This window comes from Pempheris klunzingeri, chromosome 18 (genome assembly GCF_042242105.1).
Source record: "Pempheris klunzingeri isolate RE-2024b chromosome 18, fPemKlu1.hap1, whole genome shotgun sequence".
Lineage (NCBI taxonomy): Eukaryota > Metazoa > Chordata > Actinopteri > Acropomatiformes > Pempheridae > Pempheris > Pempheris klunzingeri.
In genome coordinates, this window is record NC_092029.1 from 9,546,140 (window position 1) to 9,568,530 (window position 22,391).

At 40.8% G+C, this 22,391-nt stretch overlaps 1 protein-coding gene across 2 annotated transcripts; it reads left to right on the top strand.

Moving 5' to 3' along the window:
* Positions 1–1,342: 1,342 nt before the first annotated feature.
* On the top strand, positions 1,343–19,188 carry LOC139218135 (3',5'-cyclic-AMP phosphodiesterase 7B-like). Of its 2 annotated transcripts, XM_070849690.1 has the most exons (13): positions 1,343–1,600; positions 4,340–4,400; positions 13,286–13,375; positions 14,373–14,536; positions 14,672–14,735; positions 14,934–15,029; positions 15,763–15,863; positions 17,049–17,180; positions 17,280–17,371; positions 17,742–17,886; positions 17,983–18,079; positions 18,455–18,535; positions 18,653–19,188. In XM_070849690.1, exons 1-13 carry the CDS (start codon positions 1,580–1,582, stop codon positions 18,868–18,870), a joined length of 1,362 nt encoding a protein of 453 aa, XP_070705791.1. In that variant the 5' UTR covers positions 1,343–1,579; the 3' UTR covers positions 18,871–19,188. The 2 variants fall into 2 exon arrangements, with proteins under 2 accessions (XP_070705791.1, XP_070705792.1); XM_070849691.1 differs by lacking the exons at positions 1,343–1,600; positions 4,340–4,400 and adding an exon at positions 8,242–8,569.
* The last annotated feature ends 3,203 nt before the right edge of the window (positions 19,189–22,391 follow it).

Consider the following 22,391-nt stretch of genomic DNA (forward strand, 5'->3'; position numbering starts at 1 on the left):
TAATGGGTGAGTTCAACAAATTGTTGAAATGTGAGTATGTTGAATGAATGTGGGAAGCAGATATCGCAATTACAGCATTTTAGACTCAGACCCTGGAAAAATGTGTGTGTGTGTGTGTGTGTTTGCTGACTGAATGTTTCGACAGAACTGATAACTGCCACAAATAATTATTCACAATAAAAAATAAGTGATGTAAATGACCAAACTCTCAGCACGTCAGTCATGTTTATATCATCCAGATGCACCTTAAATCTACTCCAGGTGTTTTCTTTTTTCTTCTTTTTATAGCTACTTCGGCTTCCAACTAAATCTCGTGCTCATCTTGACATAAAATTAGATTTGGATGATTAACCGTATTGTAGAGATAAGCAGTTCTATGGTACAGGACAATACGAACTGAAATGACATGGGCCATAAGGCGACACTTGTGTTACTTCTTGTAGTGGGGCCCTGTGGCCTTTATTATATCAGTACTCACTTGCATGCTGCATTTTACATTTGTGATTAACCAAATTACCACAAATTATGTGTTATATGCTATATTTCATTAATCAATTATTTCATTAATTACAGTAATGTAAATAAGTCAATGAAATTGACATCATTTACACTTAGGTTTGGTTATTTTTCATTTATATCAGACTTTTTACACAGAAAAAAGAATCTCACAGTACTGGTATCTCTCTTCTTCCATAAAAAAAGCCAAAACAATAAATAAAAAAAAACTTTTATCAAACTTGTACTATAATAATTCTACTAAAAAATACTTTAAAGTGTATTGATATTCCCTGCACGCTGATGACACATGATTCAACATGTGTTCCCAAGCGAAGTAAATGAAACTGTTTACATTTTATTGTTAAATTGTTAGTACAGGACAATACTAACTGAAATGACATGGGCCTTAAAGCGACACCTGTGTTATTTCTTGTAGTGGGGCCCTGTGACCTTTATCATATCAGTACATATCTTACTTGCATGTTGCATTTTACATTTGTGTTTAACCAAATTACCACAAGTTAGTTATACATATTATTTACTAGTGTGCAGATAATCTGAAAAATGGGAGTCCACAGTCCCCTTGTGGGCTCATCTGACCCTGGTTTCATGTCAGTAATTCTGGAAATACCCCTTTGCAAACTCACCCACAGTTTTATAGTAAAATATTCCGAGTTAAAGCACTAGTTAATTAAGGACCACCAATTGGATACGAATAAGTGACTGTATCCGGCGCTGATTGGTCCGCTGCCCGTAAGCCCCGCCTCTCTGATGCTACAACCAGCCCCTCCCCTCTCCGCTCTCTGCGGCTCGCGACCAAGTCAAACAAACAGCACGCGGACAGGCTTCTCCTTGTCTTTTAAAAAGCCCACATCGCCCTCACAGCGAGAGTAAGCGGGGAGGACGGAGAAATACTTAGTTTTTTTAAAACAAAAACAAAAACAGGTGTCAGCCGGGGCACGGTCACCTTCCGTCCTGCCGTATGCGGCTCACTCGTGCGCTTCCCGTGACATGAAAACACTCCGCACGCGCCTGATTCCGTCGCATTCACTCGGTGTCCACGAGCGGCCGCGATGGTTAAATGTCCTGTTTAATGGTCGAGGTATGTAGACTGTGACTTTACAGCTCAATGGACTGCGTGCCTCCAAACACACACACACACACACACACACACACACACACACGCACACACACACACACACACACACACACGCACACACACACACACACACACACACACACACACACAGAGTTGTTTTGGAGCAGGCTTGGTTAAACCTGACGAAAAAAAACAGTGTTACATTTATTTAATGTGCCTGTAAGGACATACAAAGTGTATCCAGTGCTCAGAGACAGTTTATATTGTAGTCTCCTTTATTTATGCTGCATGCTATGGCGTTGTTATGATATTCTGATATGAATGTGGTTATTTTGTGTGGTAAATAAGTATTGCCATAGGGGCCAAAACGTTTTGATTCTAGGTAGCCAGTTTATGGTGACTTTGTTTTTTTTGGGAGTAATAATGTTTTTCTGCCGATGTGTTAATATGCATGGCCTCTTGCTTAAGCTGCAGTGATGGGCTACAGTAGGCCTGCTGTACTATTGCAATGTGTCACGTCAGTGTATTGACAGCTTTACAGCAGTCAACCTGCAGCCTGGATACTGCAGAGCACATGTAGACAAGGGGCAGGTGTGCAGCTGTGATGCTTCATAAGGATAGTCTGCTGTTTGTTTTTCATTTTATGCCTCAGAACATATGTGGAAAACAGTTGTGAATGCTCGAATGGATAAATTAATATACACAGTATGCTCAGGAATTACAGGTAAAGGGGTTGTGCAAGAACTTGGCTGTGAAAACAAGGCAGTTTATTAAAGGTTTTTCAAAGTTAAAGCACATGTAGAGTGGCTGGTCTGTGTAAAGCAAATGTGCACATTTGAGCGTGAAAGGTCATTCTTGACCTTAGACACAGTAGTTTTTCAGGAAAAATCTTAACTCAAGGTCTGCTTACTTGCTTTTTACCAGAGCTGTGTCACACATCTTATGGTTTTGAGTTTGCAGTTGTCTTCACTTGCATGTTGTTGTATGCAGTGTTTACTTTTGTTTACTATTTAGTATTTTAAATCAAAACTTGTCACTTGTTAATTGTTGAAGAGCTTGCTTCCTCACTCCTTTTTGTTGTTTTCTTCCCAAATTGCTCTTCTGTCCCTTATTATACGATTTTCATGTATTGTGTTTAAATTGAAATCGGAGTTTTTTTTACAGTCTGTCAACCTTATTTTAATCCCCTCCTATGCATTTCTTGCATTATTTTAAATGAATTGATAAGCATTACCAATGTTTGCTGCTGCTACACACACACATTTTCCTCAGTGACTCTAACTGATTCCTTGGTGGCAGCCTTTTATATGTAAAAATATATTAAACCCAAATAAATTTTTTTGCCAGCTCTGGGGAGCATGCAGGAGCCAGTGAACAGACCTGCTCAGTGTAAACAGTTTGACAGCAGCTAGCCATAAGCAAAGAGAGTGAGAGAGTTCAACTAGAGAGCTATCCAGTTGCGAATAATGATGTGAGCATAGAGCTAGAGATCATGGAAAAACATTTGACAGGGGGCGTCCTGTACTGTAAACATGCCATAAACACGTGGGTTGGATGAGTGAACTGTCACTGTCTTTGGTTTGTCTCCATCCACCCGTTTCCTGCCCGCCAGTAAACAACCGTATGCTAATTTAGACCTAAATCCTCCTACTCAAGATACACTGTGTGGCTGTCCAACCCTGAACACTATGTTATAAGATGAAATGGATCATTTTTATGTGTCCATCAGATCAGCAGGGGTACCTGGCTTTTGATCAGATGTCTTCATGTTTCTCTAAACCAATCCTGCTTAGTGAACTCAGTTCCCTCTCACTCTTGTCCACTATGTACACAGATGTTGAGCCATTATAACTATTATAGCCATTACCAGCTATTATAAGTAGATGACCTCAGCTGGGAAATGTACTGATCTGAGCCCGCCTGAACTGCGGTGCAGGACTTCGGGTTGTAATTAGGTTAGGAACTGACCTTAGTTCAGGGTACAATGGCAGATTAGCACACTGCTAATGCACTTTATCAATTTTAACTCATCAGAGAGAAATGGGGCAGGTAGTGTAGGTGGTAATCTAAAAACAAGGCAGCCCTGTTGATAGAAACAGTCATCAGAAGAGACATCAGAAGTCTTGATCAGTTAGGAGTCACAAATAGAGGCCTGATATAAATCAGAGGTGAACAAAATTATGAGTTCATCATGAGTATATTATGAGTGTAGTTCGACATAAAATTATTCTGTAACAGTTTTAATAATCAGTTTGTTGTTTCTGTCATTTTCCAAGCTAACGTGCTAAACGTTTGTTGGTTCCAGCTGCTCAAATGTAACAAGCACCAACCATGTGGAAGCATGGGATTAATGTGCAAACTGTTGCCAGTTTATGTCAGTATGCTTCCTGACCCACTTTTTAAGCGTTGTTGGCTGACACACAGACATGACGCTACCGATGAGGATGAAGAGTAGTCTTTAAACAGATGCGTCACAGGATATAGAACGATGAATTACATGGACGAACAGCTATAGATTTGCTGGGCTTGTGGGATCACACAGCTGGCTGGCAGAGTGGCACATTAGTGTGAAAGTGTGTGTGTGAAGCGTCGCAAAGAGGGTCGCCATGACTTTTTGCACACTTTGTGTTTTATTAGCAAGGTTCATTAATGCTCTTTCATAACAGTGTGTGTATTTTGGGGAGTTATAATCTTAATCCCAGCCTCTCTCTCTCTGTCTCTTTCTCTTTCCCTTGGCCACAGAGGTGTGGGGCAGTCGCATTTCAAAGGTCGGAGCAGAATGCCATACAAGTTCGCATGCTGGGTAAGACCACTAACTGACCTGAATACCTCAGTGCAAAAGGTTATTAATATTTGTAGTCAGCTGCAAATTGATGGTGCAAAATGTGTCCAAATATTTGGTAACAGTGCCTCGGGCTGTCACTAACCTTTGGCCCAGTGTAATCTGTGTCAAACACTGGGGCATCTTTCTGCTATCTCTGTCTACCCTCTACACAGTTCAGCACAATGGCTCAATACACTCACTTTCATAACTCTGAAAAATTAGTCCAACTTGTTGAGAGGCCTTTATGCAAGTGTTCTAACATTGCTGATTTCTGCTCCAGTCACGGAGCAACTGTGGCCTGAGGCATATTATGTTTTCAGGTTGTTCATCCGTGCATCCGTACGTCCCATTGTCGTGAACAGGACATCTCAAGACTGCCTTGAAGGATTTCTTTGCAAATTTGGAACTGAGGTCCACATGGACTCAAGGATGAGCTGATTAGATTTTGGTTGTCAAAGATCAAAGTCACTGTGACCTCAAACTCATAACTCATAACTCAAGAATTCATGTCTTATTATAAATTATTTCAGACAAATGTGATAAAAGATGAACTGATGACATTTTGTATCCTAAAGGTCAAAGATCAGCATCACTTTGACATCATAGTATTATGTAAAAACTCTTTTCACCTTTGGCTGAATCTTGGGAGGCCATGTTGAAACTGTGGTGATTGTATAGCTTTTCTGTGCTGCTGCGTTGACCGTATATATGAAGCGTCCACATTTGAGAATTTGTAGCATCTTTACAGCAACAATTAAATTTGAGTCGTTGTGTAGTGTCATGGCTACAACTATCAGATTACAGCTTTACTGGCAGAGCATGTGACCACGTACAAGGAATTTGACTTGTTTTTTGTTTCTGCCAGTGAACTTGCACACTAATAGATGCACAGCAGAACAGGAACAACAAAGCTTAACAAAGTCAAGTCAAATCAATTTTCCCTGTATCACAAATCAAGTTGACTCAAGGGGCTTCGCAGTCTGTACAACAAATGACATCCACTGCCTTTAGACCCTGGACTCAGATTAGGAACACTCGGTAATTGTAGTTTGCAGTAGTGTCTGGACTGGAGACAGGAAAATGTAGCTCTTTATCATAACTACAGTCCTCAGACCTTAAATTGTGGTTAAAGCCATTCTTTCCATATTAATGTCAAAGCTGTTTAAAAGTTTCCTGAAGAATTGCTTTGTTGTGTGTACGTTTGAAGCAACCTTAAACGTATGATTTAATAAGAAGTAGGGCAGGGTATAAATTACCAAGGCAGGAAAACGTACACACACACATGTTCACATACAATATCACAAACCGTTACAACTGTAGTGCAAACACATATATACAAAATCGTGCAACTGTTTTCTTTAGACAGGATATTAAATTCACTGGCTGACCCACTTTTGTGCAAGAACAAGCACGAAAACGTGGCACCATTAAAGGAAATCAAACATTTGAGTTTGACACAGAGCGCAGAGACTAAGTGGAATCTCAGTCGTACCATCTAATGTGTGTGTGCTATCTGTTAGAGCCAGCAGTCCACTGGCGGACTCCCAAGTTTACTCATCCAGACTCCCACTGACCTTGCAGACTCTCTGATATCATTCTCTTTCTCATTCTGTGTCATTATCACTGTTTCACTGTCTCACTTTCTGTCACATGCCTCCTTTTCACACAGTTACAAAGCTTAGCTCTCATTATTTGCAGCTATTACTCTTCAGCAGCTTTAGTCCAATGAAGTCACAGACAGTGTGTGTCTGTCACCTGAAATTCACCTAATTTAAAAAGCTCTCTCACCTCCACCTCTAAATGTAGTATTTTCCCTTTTTCTTTCCTTTCTCCACACATACAACAATATAAATTAAATGGGTGCCCTTTTTAGTTTTTGTTCAGAAACACATTAGAATTGATGTTTGTGTAGGCCACATTATGGCCTGGTAACACGACTGTAACCGTTATCTACCTGTCATGCAACTCTTGTTCAAAAGTATGTTTACAGCTTTAACAGAGGAAACTAGGAGGAATATAAGTTCTTTCCTGTTGAATTATATATTTTACTTCCTTACTTCTCTCATGGCATCACAGCTGCAACAAAACAACTATACAACTACTATACTCTATACATAGACATTTTGCATTTTCACTGAACCACCCTACTGTAGATTAGTTGTCACTGAATGCTTCAGTTTCCCACAGCCTGTATCTTTTATCTTAACGCTCTTTGTCTCATGATTTCTTACAATCAACTTCTTGCGTCTGATGTGTGACGTTCAAGGCTATGTGCCTCTGTGTGTGTGTTTGTGTGTACTTTTGTCTGCATGTGACTGTTTCTCAAGGGAACATTTCCCTGGAAAAAATGGAATGGTTGTAAAACTGCAGCCTTCAAGACTACATGAATGAAAAGTGGAGCACATACTGTAGGTCTTATATACTCACATTCACCTAATTCTATTCTGATTAATTGATATCTGGCCTTCAGTTGTTTATGACATTTAAGGACAACAGGAACAGAGTAGTTTCAAGTCACAACCAAATGTTCAGTTCATAGGTTATTAAAATCATTTAATGTTGTGAGGCTCAGCAGAACACAAACAGTATGAGATCTGACTTGGAAATGATAGAGGGTGGAAATCTTGTTAGTTTAAAATAGTCCTGGATAAAGTTTTCTGTGTGCCTTTGACACTTCTTTCAGCATCCTACAAGAATTCAGTGTTTCGATCAAATCTCGCTCTTCTGCTTCTATCAGAAATCCTAGTTGTGCTGAGGCTGTAGGCTGGTTACTCACCCGGGCAGGAGAATTCAGAACAAATAAATCAAAACAAATCCGCTGAAGTGTTTTTCCATGCCAGTGAAGCCTTAATGAAGTGTGACTCTCATTTACCTCATTTTAACTTCAAGCATAGTAAGTTTATTATTGCTCCTGTGACTGTGTTATTTATAAGGCAAAAACGTGTATGCTCAAACTTTAAAAACTGCTAAATAGTTGCTGGTTCCAGCCTCTCAAATGTGAGGGTGCGCTGCTTTTCTCTCTCATATTTCAATGTAATTTGAATGGCTTTAAGTTTTGGGCAAAATATAAAGTCACCTTGGGCTTCTTTTATTATTTTTCATGACTGTCTGATGTTTCATAGATCACACAGAGCATTATGAATGAGCTGTAATGTTCTTATTTGCTATAGAAATGAATGTGGGGAAAGTACACAGCTGTGTTCCCACTGACCTGACCATGAGACAGAGGCTGTATCCGTGAACCCGAAGCCCCGCAGGCTTTCACACAAATCCTATTGGTCTGCCGACGGTGTAGCAGCGTATAGGCAGAGTGAGAGAGTGCGTTAGCGAGCTCTGAGTGGGGAGGGGAGGGGCTTTTAGACTCCACAACAACATTGGCGCGAGTGAGTCTATAGAGAGGAGAGAGAATGCGGCAGAAGGAGGGAGCAGACTGCCAGTGGCCGACTCTGGGAGAGAGGGATAAAGACAGATTCTCGTTTTTTCCTTTCCTTGTATTTGTTTTGTCTTTTTTTTATCACTCTGCACCAATTTTCTTTCCATCTCTCTGTACCTCTGTCTTTCGTGCTGCTAAGTCCGTCTCTCCCTGTAGTCATTATTTCTCTGCCCTACATCCCGACTTGCTACTATCTCTGTCTGTCCTCCTCTTCCTCACCTATGGCTACCTGACAGTGAGCTTCCGCTGCCTCTCTTCCTCTCCCACTCTCTTTTCCACCACCACCCTTCTGTGTCTCCCCTTCCTCAGTTTCAACCCCCTCTTTGCTCTCATCTTTCCTTTCCCTGCACCTGTCCTGTTCCTTATCTGTTCTCTTTTGGAGTGAGGATGCCGGTGCTGGAGGGGCTTTGGGGCCCAGATCTCAGGATGCGGGATTCTGGTCTTGGCGTTGGGGTCGAAGTTGGGGTCTGTCCGGATGAGGCGCCCCGCTCGCCGGTCTGGGGGCCTCTCAGGATGCCTCCGGTGACCTGCGGGGGCCTGTCGCTGGCCCTGGAGCTTCCAGCTCTCCTGCGGCAGCTCAGGGCAGCCTGGAGGGCACGCAGGGGAGGCCCCCTGGGGCCTGAGAGAAGTCAGGCGAGCACTTGGGTGGATGCAGAGAAGGAAGAGGTAGAGGAGGTGAAGCATGACATAGAGGAGAGGAGCGTTCATCTGGAAGGTAACTTACAAATAATACATGTTACAAGTACACTAAAACTCATGGGAGTTGGATTTCTGATAAATGTTTAATATGTAATGTATGTTTTTCTTTTCTGTTTGACCCGACAGCCGTGTATGCTACGTGAAAACACATTCACGGCAGCGGTGGTGGGCACGTTCTTTCAAAAGGTGTCGTGAATTGTGTATAAGTTATTGTTATTTAACTCTAGTGTATAGTATAGTGGTCATGTTTTTTGGTCACTTTCATGAATAGGGGTTTCTGGCCTTGTTTTTGTGTGATTTTGCGCATCTGTCAGTGCATGTGTTAGTGCACGTGTGTGACAGATTATTTTTGACAAGCACGCCTCTGGGCATTTGTTTACGTGCGTGTTTGTTTGAGAATGACGTGGGTTGAGACGAGGTTCAGAGCAGTTCAGACACCCGGGCACAGTAGACAGTGAAATGAGGGATTTTAGCTGTAAAGCCAGAGTGTCCATTAGGTAACACTGGTACCATCTGCTGAGCTGCGGCTGTCCTGATGACACTGATGTGGCGTCATCAGTCAACCCGCTGTCCGTCTGTCTGAAGTGTAACACGGATACGTAAAGTAACTTAGTTGAGTTTGATGTGAATTACTTCAGTAGAGAAGGGATGTTCTGACAATAAACTGATGATCAGATCTGATGATCTGACCTTCCTGCTTAATACGTTGATATCATTTTGTTGTTAATGTCTTGTTAATGACTGAAGCTGTCAAATGCTTTTTAATAACTGTGATCTCATCGCCATTTAGTGAGATGAGTATGATGCAGTGAAAAGCTTGACTTTGATATTAGCAGCGTAACTGAATACTGATCGACGATACTTGTCTTTACAGAATAATACTCCAATCAGTAATCATTTGATAACAAACATTGAACATTGTACATATATATCTCTGTTTTCAGAGAGTGATTTTGAAGAGTTATGATGAAGTGATGATTCACCCCAGGGGGAATTACCTGTGCGCAAGCACTGACTCATAAGGTGGAAAAGGACAAATGCGCGCTCTTCGCTGCCTGTGACTTTCCCTTTGCATCACGATGACCGCATTCACTTGATGACTCCATACTGTGGGCACTACATCTAATTTAAACACATACAACATGTGTAGAGACACGGTGAGATAACTTGTCAGCTTTGACAATGATTCATTCTGACATTTACATAACAAGGACTGAAGAAGATATAAGTAAAAGTATTTATAAGTAAATTTAGGTAGAAATATACAACTGACTTTGTAAATGTATTATAAATACCTATTTGTTGATGTCAAGACATTTGTGAAAGAAAAGCATTGGAGTGGAGGAGCTCTATGGATTATGAACATTTCTGCCTTGTGTTTAGATAGGTGGTATAATCAAAAATAAACCATTAAAATGGAGCTGAAATGATTAGTCATTTAATCCAGTAGTTGATCGGTTTAAGATTAAATCCCAACTCTTTTGATAATGGAGTAATTGTCATTAATGATTGCCCAAAGTTCACTGGTTCCAGCCCCTCAAGTGCTGACATAAGCTGAGTTTCTAAATTCACTCTTATATTAAACAGATTATCAGCATAAACTTTGGGAAATTGCCATGCTCATTTTTAACAATTTTCTGACACTTTTATGGATCAAACACTGAATAAATTTACAATTCGACAAAATAAGTAGCAGATTAATTAATAGTAAAAACAATCCTTAGTTGCAGCCCCAAGGTCATAGAATGTATAAAAAAGATTTCTATGGAGTTTATCTACACACATCCAAAACATCATCTGATGGTCAGATGGTCTGATCTGTGTGCCTTGGAACAAAGCGTTAAAGGGATAGTTCCGATTATTTGAAGTGGGGTTGTATGAGGTACTTACTCGTAGTCTGTTTATTATCTACAGTAGATTGTAGTCAGCACATCCCCAGTTTGGAGGAGCAGACGGGAATCCTGGCTCAAACACTCGGCAATGTGCTGCTGTAGACAAAGTCAGTAGAGAAACATATTTTAACCACCTCAAAAAATGTCACTATCAGTTCAAGTATATGCTATTTAGTAAGTATTTAAATATTATCAATGCTTTAAATTGCTGTCCAATCTCTTTTGACAGGGAACTGAAGCCATTTTGTCTTTTTCTGTAAAAATATTCCAAATATAGTTTATACCTTAACTGATGTTTGCTTTTTTTATGTGGCTAAAACATGTTTTTCTGTTACCCCGTCCTCAGCAGTAGGCGATATTGCTTTGTGTCTGTGCTAGGACTCCTGCCTGTTCCTTCAACAGGGGGAGTGCTCACCACCATCTACATTAGCTAATACACTATGGAAAATATCTATGTAAAAAGAACTACAATCCGAACTGTCCCTTTAAGATGACATATATGTTTTTCTAATGTCATCTGTCTTTTACATGTTTGTCTGCTGAGTAAACTGTATGAGGAGATTCCAGTCAGCATGTTGTATGTATCCATGTATCCATATACAGAAGCAGCAGCTGCAGGCAGCAGGAAACATCATCATCCGTGTGTTTGTATTCGAGTGTTGGCGCTGCATATGGCAACGATGTGTCTGACAGTTTGTTTCTGAGCAAAAAAAAGACCCTAAAGCACTATTTGTGCCGTAAACACCCACAGATTCAAGTGAAGCCAAGTGAACATATTCGTATCAGTGCTCTGTGTGTAAGTGTGTGGGTGATGTATGCCAAGTGTGTGATCTTGTTTTTTGTATTTGGAATAAGGGATTTAACCTCATTTGCAAGTGTGTGTATATGTGCAGTGCATGACGAGGAGCGTGTGCCACGTCTTTAAACACCCTTCCCAACTGTTTCGCGTTTTCATCCTATGTGACCCAGTTCTTTGCCACGCAGAGACAATGACCTATTTAGCAAAGAGAGAGTTAAAAGGAAGAGAAAGGGAAAGAGGAGAGAGGCGGGGGCGAGACGAAAGGATAGATCAGATTGGGAGAGGAGGTGTTGTTGTCGAACAGGAAGGATTGGGAGATTGATTGAGGAGGATGGGGGGGGGGGGGGTAGTAATGGAGAGAGTAAAGGATGTGGTGACAGGAGACAGAAGCAGGGAAGGAATGAATGATGTAGTGACACATAAAATAGAAGTATGGAGAGATAGCTCGAGTGAAGGAAGAGAGCCAGAGGATGGTGTGTGTCTGACTGTGTTTGTCTGTGTTGGAGGGGGGGTGATACTGCGGTGGTTTTTCCAGATGATGTATTTCCTCCTCTACTTGCCCACCGGCACGCAGGATAAAAAAGCAAAGAGGCTTTCCCCCTTTTCTCCGTTTCTCGCTCAAACTAGGCCAGCAGCACACTTCTGTCTCACTCTAACAGGCTGAGTCACTTCCCCCAAGTGGTTTATATTTGTACGTTGGACTATAAGATGCATAAATAGAGAATGATGCCACTTTTCCACCATATGTTTTATGTATAGCTGCCTGGCTTACACAGCACACACACACATTTACCAAAACCACAACACCTGGCTGCAAATCCTGCCACTCTGGCAACCCACACTTGCAAGGGAAGATCTGGCAACCTGAGGGAATTACCAGAGAGACTCCATCCCCATTAACAGGTAGTTTAGCTGCCCTCTTAAGTGGGAGTCACAGAGGTGCTATGAATTGGCAACCTCTGGGACATAATATGCTCCAGTTCCTCACATCTGATCTGTAAATTATTCAGTGTTCCCATAGTTTTTAGTTTATTCAAGTATAAATTTCATGTGTGTGCATGCGCACGTTGACTTATGGCCTAGTTCAGTTGTTTCTTGTTGTCACTGGCCTCAGGGTGTGTGAATTGCAAATTTCAAACAGAGGCAGTATTCAGCATTCAAGGATCCATTGTGTGCATTCCCTCTCTGTCTGATGGGTGCTCACACATCAAGGATTGAAACTCAAAAGGTAACCTCTGGGAGTCTGAAGACGTTTCCTGTGGGCAGATTTCATAAAGTACACAAAAAGGCTTTATCTATGCAGGAGAAAATGAGCTGTCAGTGTGTCAGAAATATATGAGCACTTCAAACATATGAGTAATACACTTTTCCTTTTTCGTTTGAAAAATAGTATGTAGTGTTTTTAGAATCAAACTCTTCAAAGACAACGCGTTTGGTTTCCCACTCCCTCTCTATGGTCGACATCTAATTAACTTTGAGCCCTCATCATCATCGGTGTGAAACTGCAGGAATTTATTTATTTTTTTATACGTTTTTGTATGAACAGAATGTCCGCAGTAAATGCAGCACCAATCTGAAAATAAGAAGTGCTCAGACATGAACCATAACAGCTGCACCGCCGTGAAATCTATTCTCCTCGGGCAAACTCGGACCAGATGCATGATGTCCGGGTGATTCAGCGATGTCAATGATCCTCTTGTTTCATAGAGGCTTTTTATGAGGCTGATTACGCTCAACATCCATGTACAACTCTGGGGAACACTTCGCTCTCTTGTCCTCTCATCACCCTGCTGGCTGCTCGACGTTTAGCCATCAACCTTTTGCTCGCTGTCTTCCTCTATTTCCTCTAGACGCTCACCTCTTCTTGCTCCTTCCTCTTGGAAAGTTTGATTCATGGATCTTGGGGGGTCATGTCTGCCAAAAATGGTCACACAGAACATCAGTAATAACACCAAATATTTATATTTCCTCATCCATCTCTCGTTCTTTTTTCCATCCTGTCCTTTTCCTCCCCTCTTCCTCTCTTGGTCTGTGTTTCCAGCTGATGGCAGACTAAACGCTGGTCATGCTGGTGTGTTGCTGGTTGAAAGAAGAGGCTCCTACCCGCTGATTGACCTGCGATTCCTTAAAAGTGAGTCTCCTGACCAACTTTAATAACAAAACATAAATGAAGAGGCTGTCTGCAATTATCAGATGAGAGTTTTGTTAGAGGACTATTTGTTTTCCCTAGAAAATAACTATTTTAATGTTTCAGGAATTTCATTCAAACTTTATAACACTATGAACACAGATTAGTTCATACATTTATTGTAATCACTGAGTGTCGTGTGTGTTCAGTTTGTCTTAATTTTTTCCTCATTCAAGCAAATGCATGTCCATTAAACCAACTGTTAACATGGAAGTAAACATTCAGTAAATGAACCTCATGAACATTTCTTGGTTTTCTTTCCAGTTTTGTATTAGACTGCATTAGTTTTAGCTAGGTGTACCTAATAAACTGACAACCAAGTTTACAGATAAATATCAGTTCATGCTGTTTTATTTCAAAATGAAGTGTTTTAGCTGTTTGACTGAGTAGTTGTGTACATAAATTAAGAGACATTAAGAGCCTGGTTATTTCCCTTCTCTAAATCTAAATGTCAGGCAAAAAGAGAGCTAATATGATAACCAATTTGCCCACATGTTTAATATTTATTCCACGTTTGATCATTTCGATGCTGCTAATATTTTGTGATGTGCAATTTGATTGCCTTTACACTGGATGTCATGAACTTGATTACTTTTTTAATCATTGTCAGTGGTAGACCTTGATGAACTATAGAACACTTAGATCTGAATACAGCTCCAAGGCAGAAACAGGGTAATTGAGCATTAAATTTGGGCAAGGAGTGTTTTCCAAAAGTGAGACACACACTTGCGTGCAAACCCGATGGAGCATGAAATTGCTCTTTTTTTTTTTTTTTGGCACTTAATTGCTCAAGACCATAAATCTTAGTCCTGGGACAGAGCCACGTGCAATTCAGGAAAACTGTTTTGCAGATGCATAACTGTGATGGCTGCCCTTCTTTGTGTCACATTTGTACGGTACATGGTTCTGTAAAGTAAATCTTTTGACTCTGTAATTCCAGCCAGTGCCCAGCAGGGGGAGGTAGAGTCCGGCACCAGGAGAAAGGTGAAGCGTCTGCTCAGCTTTCAGAGATACTGCCACGCCTCCAGGCTGCTCAGGGGGTTGGTGCCCCACACCCCTGGGTCACTACACCTACTGGACGACGACTACCTGGGACAGGCTGCGGTAAGAACACATACACACTCATAACCCAACAGATGTGCAGCGGTACATGTACTCTGTGTCTCCTGCTCTCTGTATTGTTTATGTATCCGGTGGGAATCGTGGATCGGCCCTCAAACTCTCTCTCTCTAATTACAGCACATGCTATCAAAAGTTGGCACATGGAACTTTGACATTTTCCTCTTCGATCGTCTTACAAATGGTACGCTGGCTTTTTGTATTACTTAAAATTAAATGTTGTTGTCCCTCACCTACCATATTTAAGTACTGTATGTTAAGATTAGGTATTGAATTCAAATTCTAATTAAATGAAGTCTTTTTCTCTCTGACAATCTAGTTAATATATACATTGTGTACAATAATTCACCTAAAAATTCTTTAATGATTTTGTGTGCTGTAGGAAACGGCCTGGTGACTCTGATGTGCCATCTCTTCAATGTCTACGGTCTCATTCACCACTTCCAGCTGGACATGGTCAAACTGCACAGGTTTCTTGGTAAGCTGCAAAGAAGTGTTAGTTATCATATCCATCCACCCCCTGACGCAGGGTGGATGGATACAAAAGTGCATCATAATATATTAGTCTCTTGCTTTTAAGAACTTTCTACATTCTTCAACAACTTTGAATAACTCTGTTATTCTGTAAATTGAATCCAGTAATTGATGTTCATCACCAGCACACTTATAAATACAGAAAGTATAGCATAATACAATATTTAAAAAGAAAATTCAGTGGTTCAGAACATAATGCAGGGTGACAATTGGAGGAAATGCTATGTGTATGTCATCAGTACATAGAAAGCATTTGCTCTGTAAAAAGTACACCAGCCTTTTTTGGCCTTTTTGATGGGGTGACTACTCACGAAAGCTGAGAAGGGTTTAGGGTTTCAGGAAAGCCTAAACTGACGTCAACTGGTTCTTTGTCTGCCAATCGCTCTTCACAGAAGAGACACAGGTTTAATGTTCCCAGCAAAAACAACAAATAGCGTTGTGTTGTTATGGAAACAAAGTGTGCAATCGGCATTTTTTGTCCTTTTTTATGTGAGAGAATGAAAACGTCAAGCGAAAATGTTGGTGTAAACTGAATTATACTTATTACAAGTATAAGAGTCTGCTCTGATAATCATGACAGTATGACAGTTTCAGCTGTGTTTCCAAAATGAAGTTCAGGTCAAATAGTGAAAGTGAGATAGTTTAATTTGGCTTAACCTTGTGTCATGTCTTGCTAGGCATGGTGCAAGAGGACTACCACTCCCAGAATCCCTATCACAATGCTGTTCATGCTGCAGATGTCACTCAAGCCATGTACTGCTACCTGAAGGAGCCTAAGGTAATGAATAATACCGTATTCACACACAACCTCTCTGTCTCTCTCTCTCTCGCACACACACACACACACACACACACACTGTAAGGCCTCACAAGGTCTGAGTTTCTCCTTGAAATATTCTATCAGCCTCTCTTCCTGAGGGATAATTCCTGCTCACTTAGACTCGACAACACATCCATCCACAGCCTGGAGAATTCCCTGAAGCCCTCTGACCAGATTAAGTGCCTTTGCATCTTTCCCATTATACAGCAATTGCTTTTGCGTCCTCTGTTGCTCTGTAAAGCACTTTGTGATGCACCTATTTTGTTAAAAGCACTTACATAAATAAATTGAATTCAACACAGCACACATGCCGGTGTGTTCTGGATAACAAGCACACACTCACAGTATAAGACGTCAAGCCTGATGCTTCTCCGATCAATATTCCATTTTGTCCTTTACAGACATTAAGCATTTCTATTCACCCTGTGACACACACCAAGGTCTGTAATGAATTTAAATCCATAACTGTATTATTTCAAAATGGGATTTTCAACTGTTACTGTTTGAGGTAAAAGGATTACATTTTAGAGGTAAAAGTACTGATTTGACCTCTTAATTCTGTATTTGGTATTCATAAGATTATCTAGAAATTTTCTTCTACTGAACTTAAATTACAAAAGGAACTATTGTCTTCCAAAGGGGACAGATACAGTTTTCTGATGTATCTGTATATTTTTACTTTTTCAGCTCAGCATTTCAGAGCTAATTTGAGGATGTTAAATGATCACTGTAGAAACTGTAGTTCTTTCTGTTTGTTATATCCCCCAACGATTAAAATGGCTCGAGTCCTACACTGTTTTCTCAAACACTCTCACAGTGTGAAAGTCAACACTTGCAGTCAGAGTCATTGTTTCACTGGAAATTCTGTGTGTTGGCAAAGAGCCTCAACATTAAACAGTAATCGCTGCCCTAATCCCCACAGACTTCAGCTCTCTTTATATCGATCATCATTGAGAAACTGACGCTGACAGCATTGAGGAAACGGGATACAAGTCAGGATAAACACAATAAATTCAGGTCTTCGTGTCGCCTCTCGTTGATCTGTGAAGGACAGCCTAACAATCAAGTTTCATTTGAAATGAGTGCAAGTGTCCGTCCTGCATGAGAAACAACCGTTGCCCTGTGGACCTTCCTGTGTTGTAGCTGGCAGAGCAGCTGAGTCCTCTGGACGTGTTCCTGGGTCTGATGGCAGCAGCTGCCCACGACGTAGATCATCCTGGAGTCAACCAGCCCTTCCTCATCAAGACCAGACACCACCTGGCGTCCCTCTACCAGGTACACACACGTCAGTATGTGGGTCAGAATGTGCCTTAGGTGAAGTGTCAAGCCTCAGTCTGTTTGAGACACATTTTGAATGTTACCTATCCTGAATAGAATACATCTGTGCTCGAGAGTCACCACTGGAGATCCACCGTTGGCATGCTACGAGAGTCAGGACTGCTGTCCCACCTGCCTGCTGACATGTCGTAAGAAAACACACACACACACATACACACACACAAACACATACACATGACAGATCCTGACCGACACTTGATTTATAAGGCTGGTAGTGATATTTGTATATATTTTCTTGCTATATATACTATGCGTAACACACTCACATAACCATCAGAGTTGATAAAATAATCTTGATGCATTTGACTCGAAAATCTCCTTTCGTCTACCAGCCACAGGAAGGTCAGATGTTAAGGGCTACGTCTTTTCACAGCTATGTGAAAAGGGGTATGATGACTAACGAATAAACACACTGTATATTCCCAAAAATGTAGCTGTTGCTGGGGTGCAGGTAGAATCAGAAATGATCCCAGGCTTTTGTTGTTGTCCATTCTGCAGGCAGGACATGGAGCAGCAGCTGGGCTCTCTCATCCTGGCCACAGACATCAGCAGGCAGAATGAGTTCCTGTTGACCTTCAGAGAACATCTGGACAGCCAGGACCTGGACCTTCAACTGGCTTCACACAGGCACTTTATGCTGCAGGTAGACCCGCACACCTACCTGACAGCACAAGCACCTGTAACCTGGTCTAACTATAATGTAAACCTCATGTGTGAATCCCTCCCTATTTGCCTCCAGATTGCTCTGAAGTGTGCAGACATCTGTAATCCGTGTCGAGTGTGGGAGCTGAGCAGACAGTGGAGTGAGAGGGTGTGTGAGGAATTCTACAGGCAGGGTGAGTAAGATGTCCTCTCATTTCAAATCTAGGTAAACAATCCAAAGAGAAAAAGTACTGTGTAATGTTGTGTGTATGGCACTACAGTGGAAATTATTTATAGATGTAATTTCATGTCAGGATTATTTTTATAGCAAGTGTCACTCAAAAGTAAGACCACATGTCCCACAAAACTTCCTTAGCTGCATGTTCAAAGCAGACTGAAACAAACTTGCTCATGCCGCGTTCACTGGTTTTAAGGCACTTTTCTATCAGTAAGTCAGATATATCAGAAAAAACTTAGTGTCTTAGTCATAATTAGGACCTAAAAGCATCTCTTTTTATTCATGTGGATACTGTTTTTTTTTTTCTGAATTTGGGCTTTTAACCTGACAGGTGACCTGGAGAGAAAGTTTGACTTGGAGATCAGTCCTCTGTGTAACCAGCAGGCTGACTCTGTCCCAGCCATTCAGACAGGTGAGTCCCAGAGTGCGCATATACCCAGAATTGTTAACTATGTCATCAGGCATCGCTAAACAAAGATGTTCCTCAACTGATTTGGGAGGTGACCAGAATTTGTTGTGTTTTTCACAGGGTTCATCTCCTACATTGTGGAGCCTCTATTTGAGGAGTGGCAACGCTTCACTGAACCCAGCCTGCTCAGCCAGACCATGATGGGTCACCTGCACAAGAACAAGGCCCGCTGGAGCCGCCTACGATACGCACACACACATTCAGACACACAAACGCACTCTCACGCTGAGGAACCTAAAGGAGGAGGAGGAGGAGGAGAGGGGGAAGAGATTCCTTAATCTTCCTCATTTTTCTTGAGATGCTTCATCTTCCTTTGTGAACGGAGGAGAGGAGTGTTTATTCACCTCCTTGTTGGTCCTCCAGCATATTTCCTCCCACTGCTGGTTGTTCACAGGCTCTGAACGTGGGTGCACTGGATGGTGGAGTCTGGCCTAGATTAATGAGAAATGGCTCCCGCTGCTGGAGCCGGGGGACTGTAGCCTTGCAGGGGAAAAAAGAAGACAGAGATTCATGGTTGGGCCGATGAGTGGATGATCTTAGTAAATATATGCCAATTTAACAAAGCCTTGCTCTTTAACCCTGTGATATCTGCTTCAAAGTGTCTGAGAAAAGCAGGAATAGAATTAAAAGTTATTGCTGATGGCAGAAGAGGGATGAAGATTATGGAGATGAAAATCAATGTTTTTGCACAATGAACAGTAAGAACAGTAAAGAAATGAAAGATTACATACAGCTGGACAGTGCCAGAAAAGAAGACAAAATATATGAAAGAAAAAGAGGAATATATGAATATATCCACTATATTATGCTTTTGAAACTTTTAGACATTACATGCTGTATTAAGCTCTTTTCACTTTTTCTCTTTTTGTACAGCTTGCACTTCTATCGGATGCTCTTTCTTACAAGTGTCTCACTTGTCTTCTTTTCTCTGAAGTGCGTTTTAACTCGACGGTTTGTGAAGGCACTGTCAACTGTGCAACATATTCTGTTTTAACTGCGGAAGACTGACTGAACTGACCAATACAAGCTTCAGCCGGTGTTGCTGAGCAGCTTAAACGCTGACATCGACTGTCAGCTGGAGGGTTTTGGACTGACCGATGTGGAGAACACAAATGAGAGCTATTTCTTTAAAATGTTTGTGTTCATGTAATGTTATAAACAGTATAATCTGTACATACTGTGATGGACGACCTCAGCACTTCACATGCCAAAATCTCAGCAATGTATCAACCTTTTTCACGGGTATGGATATTGAGAAATATAACTCTCACACTGGTTTTACCTTGTAACAAGTTCATAGGTGCATTTATTTATCTGATAACCTCACTTTCCAAGCTCATATACAACAAAGCCTTAACAGCAACTTGGTCTGTCTGTAAAAACATTTTGTAAAAGTGTTTTACCATTTTCTGGATAAGCTTTCTTGCACTTACACTTTCTGCCTGTTTTTCTTCAGCCATACCAGCATACTGAAACACACGCACACACTCACAGTACTGTAGCAGCTTGTTTCCTGTTTAATCTTTCACCCACTATCAGGGTCAGATGGGGTTTAACGCCCATTCAGCATTGCCAAGGTGCCAATGTACTGTTCCGACACATCCACTCACCACTCCGATACCTCTCTGCGGTGTTTTAATGTCTTTCTTTTTTCTTCACTGTATCTTTTGTCATGAACAGACTTGGGCCAATTAGTAATTGCAAATAGTTCTAATTCTAATATCTAACCCTTTATAGCCTGTTACAGAAAAGTATATACTTAGAAAAGTATATACCATCATTCATCATTACAAATATATACACATGTATACAATACATCGTGTACAGTGGTACTTTTATATTTCTGACCTTAATGGTGAAATTGATCCACGTAGAGCTGATAATACCTAAAATAAAGTATTTGTAAATACTACTTGGTCCAAGTGTAACATATACTCGTATAAAACAGTACTTTTTTTTTACCACTCTGCTCTAAATACGTGTAATTAAGATTTTCAAATTTAAGATTGATGTCTGGCACAGTCAAGGCCACGTACACGGTGCTAACAGAGGTCCAGGCTCCACGTCTTCCCTGAGCTTTACGATTCTAACAACCCAGCCAACGTACAGTTTATTCTGCATACAATATATTCTATAAGATTACCGTAACTCAAATGTTGACAAGTGAGGTTGATGAATTTCTCACTTTAACAAAAAAAAAAAAACAAAAAAAAAAGCTGCATTGGCTTTGCTGAAACTCCCACCATGTGTAAGCCACACCGTTGTCTAAAGTGCGTACTGTTTATTCTTAAAGTCACACATTACTGCCGTATTGTAGTCCTTGAGGCAGGAGGCCTTAGACTGCCTTGTATTTCAATACCTCTGAGAATCAGTAGTGATACAGGGTCACTGAGCCATACTGCTTTCACTAACGGGTACAAGTATGTACTGTATGTGTTTGATGAGTGTTTTAATGCCAGAGTGGTTATTATAGCAGACTCGGTGTAATTACCATCTTCTTAAAAAGGGGCTAGTCTCATAACATCAGTGAATTTACTTTGATGATCAAAAGAGAGATTTAAGCAGTAAAGTCCATCATAAGATTGGACACAAAGAATGAATAAAATTTAACAGAAATACCAAGATATCTGTAAAAACTTTTTTTTTTCCTGCATATGCACTGAGGTTGGGGTACATTACCCTTTTTACCCCTGTAACTGTGTTCAATTCAATGATATTTCTACCCAAGATTTTACGATAATTGAATAACAGTAATAATAATTGAAAAACTGAGCATGCCACTATGGGGAAAACAGTCTCAACACTTGGTCCATTTGGTAGTGGCTCTGGAGGCTTCGATCATATCGCATGATCTTCATGTTCTCAGTTGTAAATGAGTTTTAGACATTCAAGTTTCCAGTTTCTCTAGATATTTTAGCACTTCATAGCAGTTCATTCTTGACCTGCCGTTGAGAAATATACTGTATGTCACCAGAAGGTCCATTGAGCTTTGTTTTTGAGCTTTCAGTCATATGACACACTCTTCATCAGCGGATGGAGTTTTCACAGTCTTTGAATTCTTGGTGTTTCCATCATTTCTGACTAGCAGAAGCTGGCTACAGTCCATGCTAGTTACCTTAAGGACTAATGTGAGAAAAAGTGATTTTCTGCTCAGTAATAATCATAGAAATTTGTATGAAACCCTTCAAATGAAGCCCATGATATCCAAAAATCAATACTTGTAGTGGTATTAGCTCTAACTAACAGTGCACCTGAGTTTATAGAGATGTTTGCACTATGGTCTATCAAGTGATCCAAACGAGACCTACACTAATCTGAATATTTGTATTTTGGTGTTTGGATGGTTCATCTGACTTCTTGACTGTATATTTGTGTTCTGACAACCAACCTCTGAGCACTGTGAACAATAAAATAAATGTTTTTTCAATTAGCACCAAATGCATTAGATATTCCATGTTTATTTTTGAGTATTAAAATGGACTGGAGTCAGACAGAGGAAACGTTATGACCAAGTTATACCACTAGAGGGCAGTAAAATCATTTCAGAGGCTCTGTGTGTGCAAGAAAAGCTACAACAGATCACTCCTCATGGCAGGGGGCACACAATGGGTGCCTCTCCCTGTTTCTTTGTTTACACTGTAAATACAATAATCAACCTGTGAATCAACATGATGATTTCTGTGATGTAAGCATAGCTGGGGGCTATGAGCTCATATGTCAACAAAAAAAAAACTTACAGACTGAAATCAAACAGGGCAAAGCTGCACTTAGTTGTAGTTTGCAGGACAAACAACCAGAG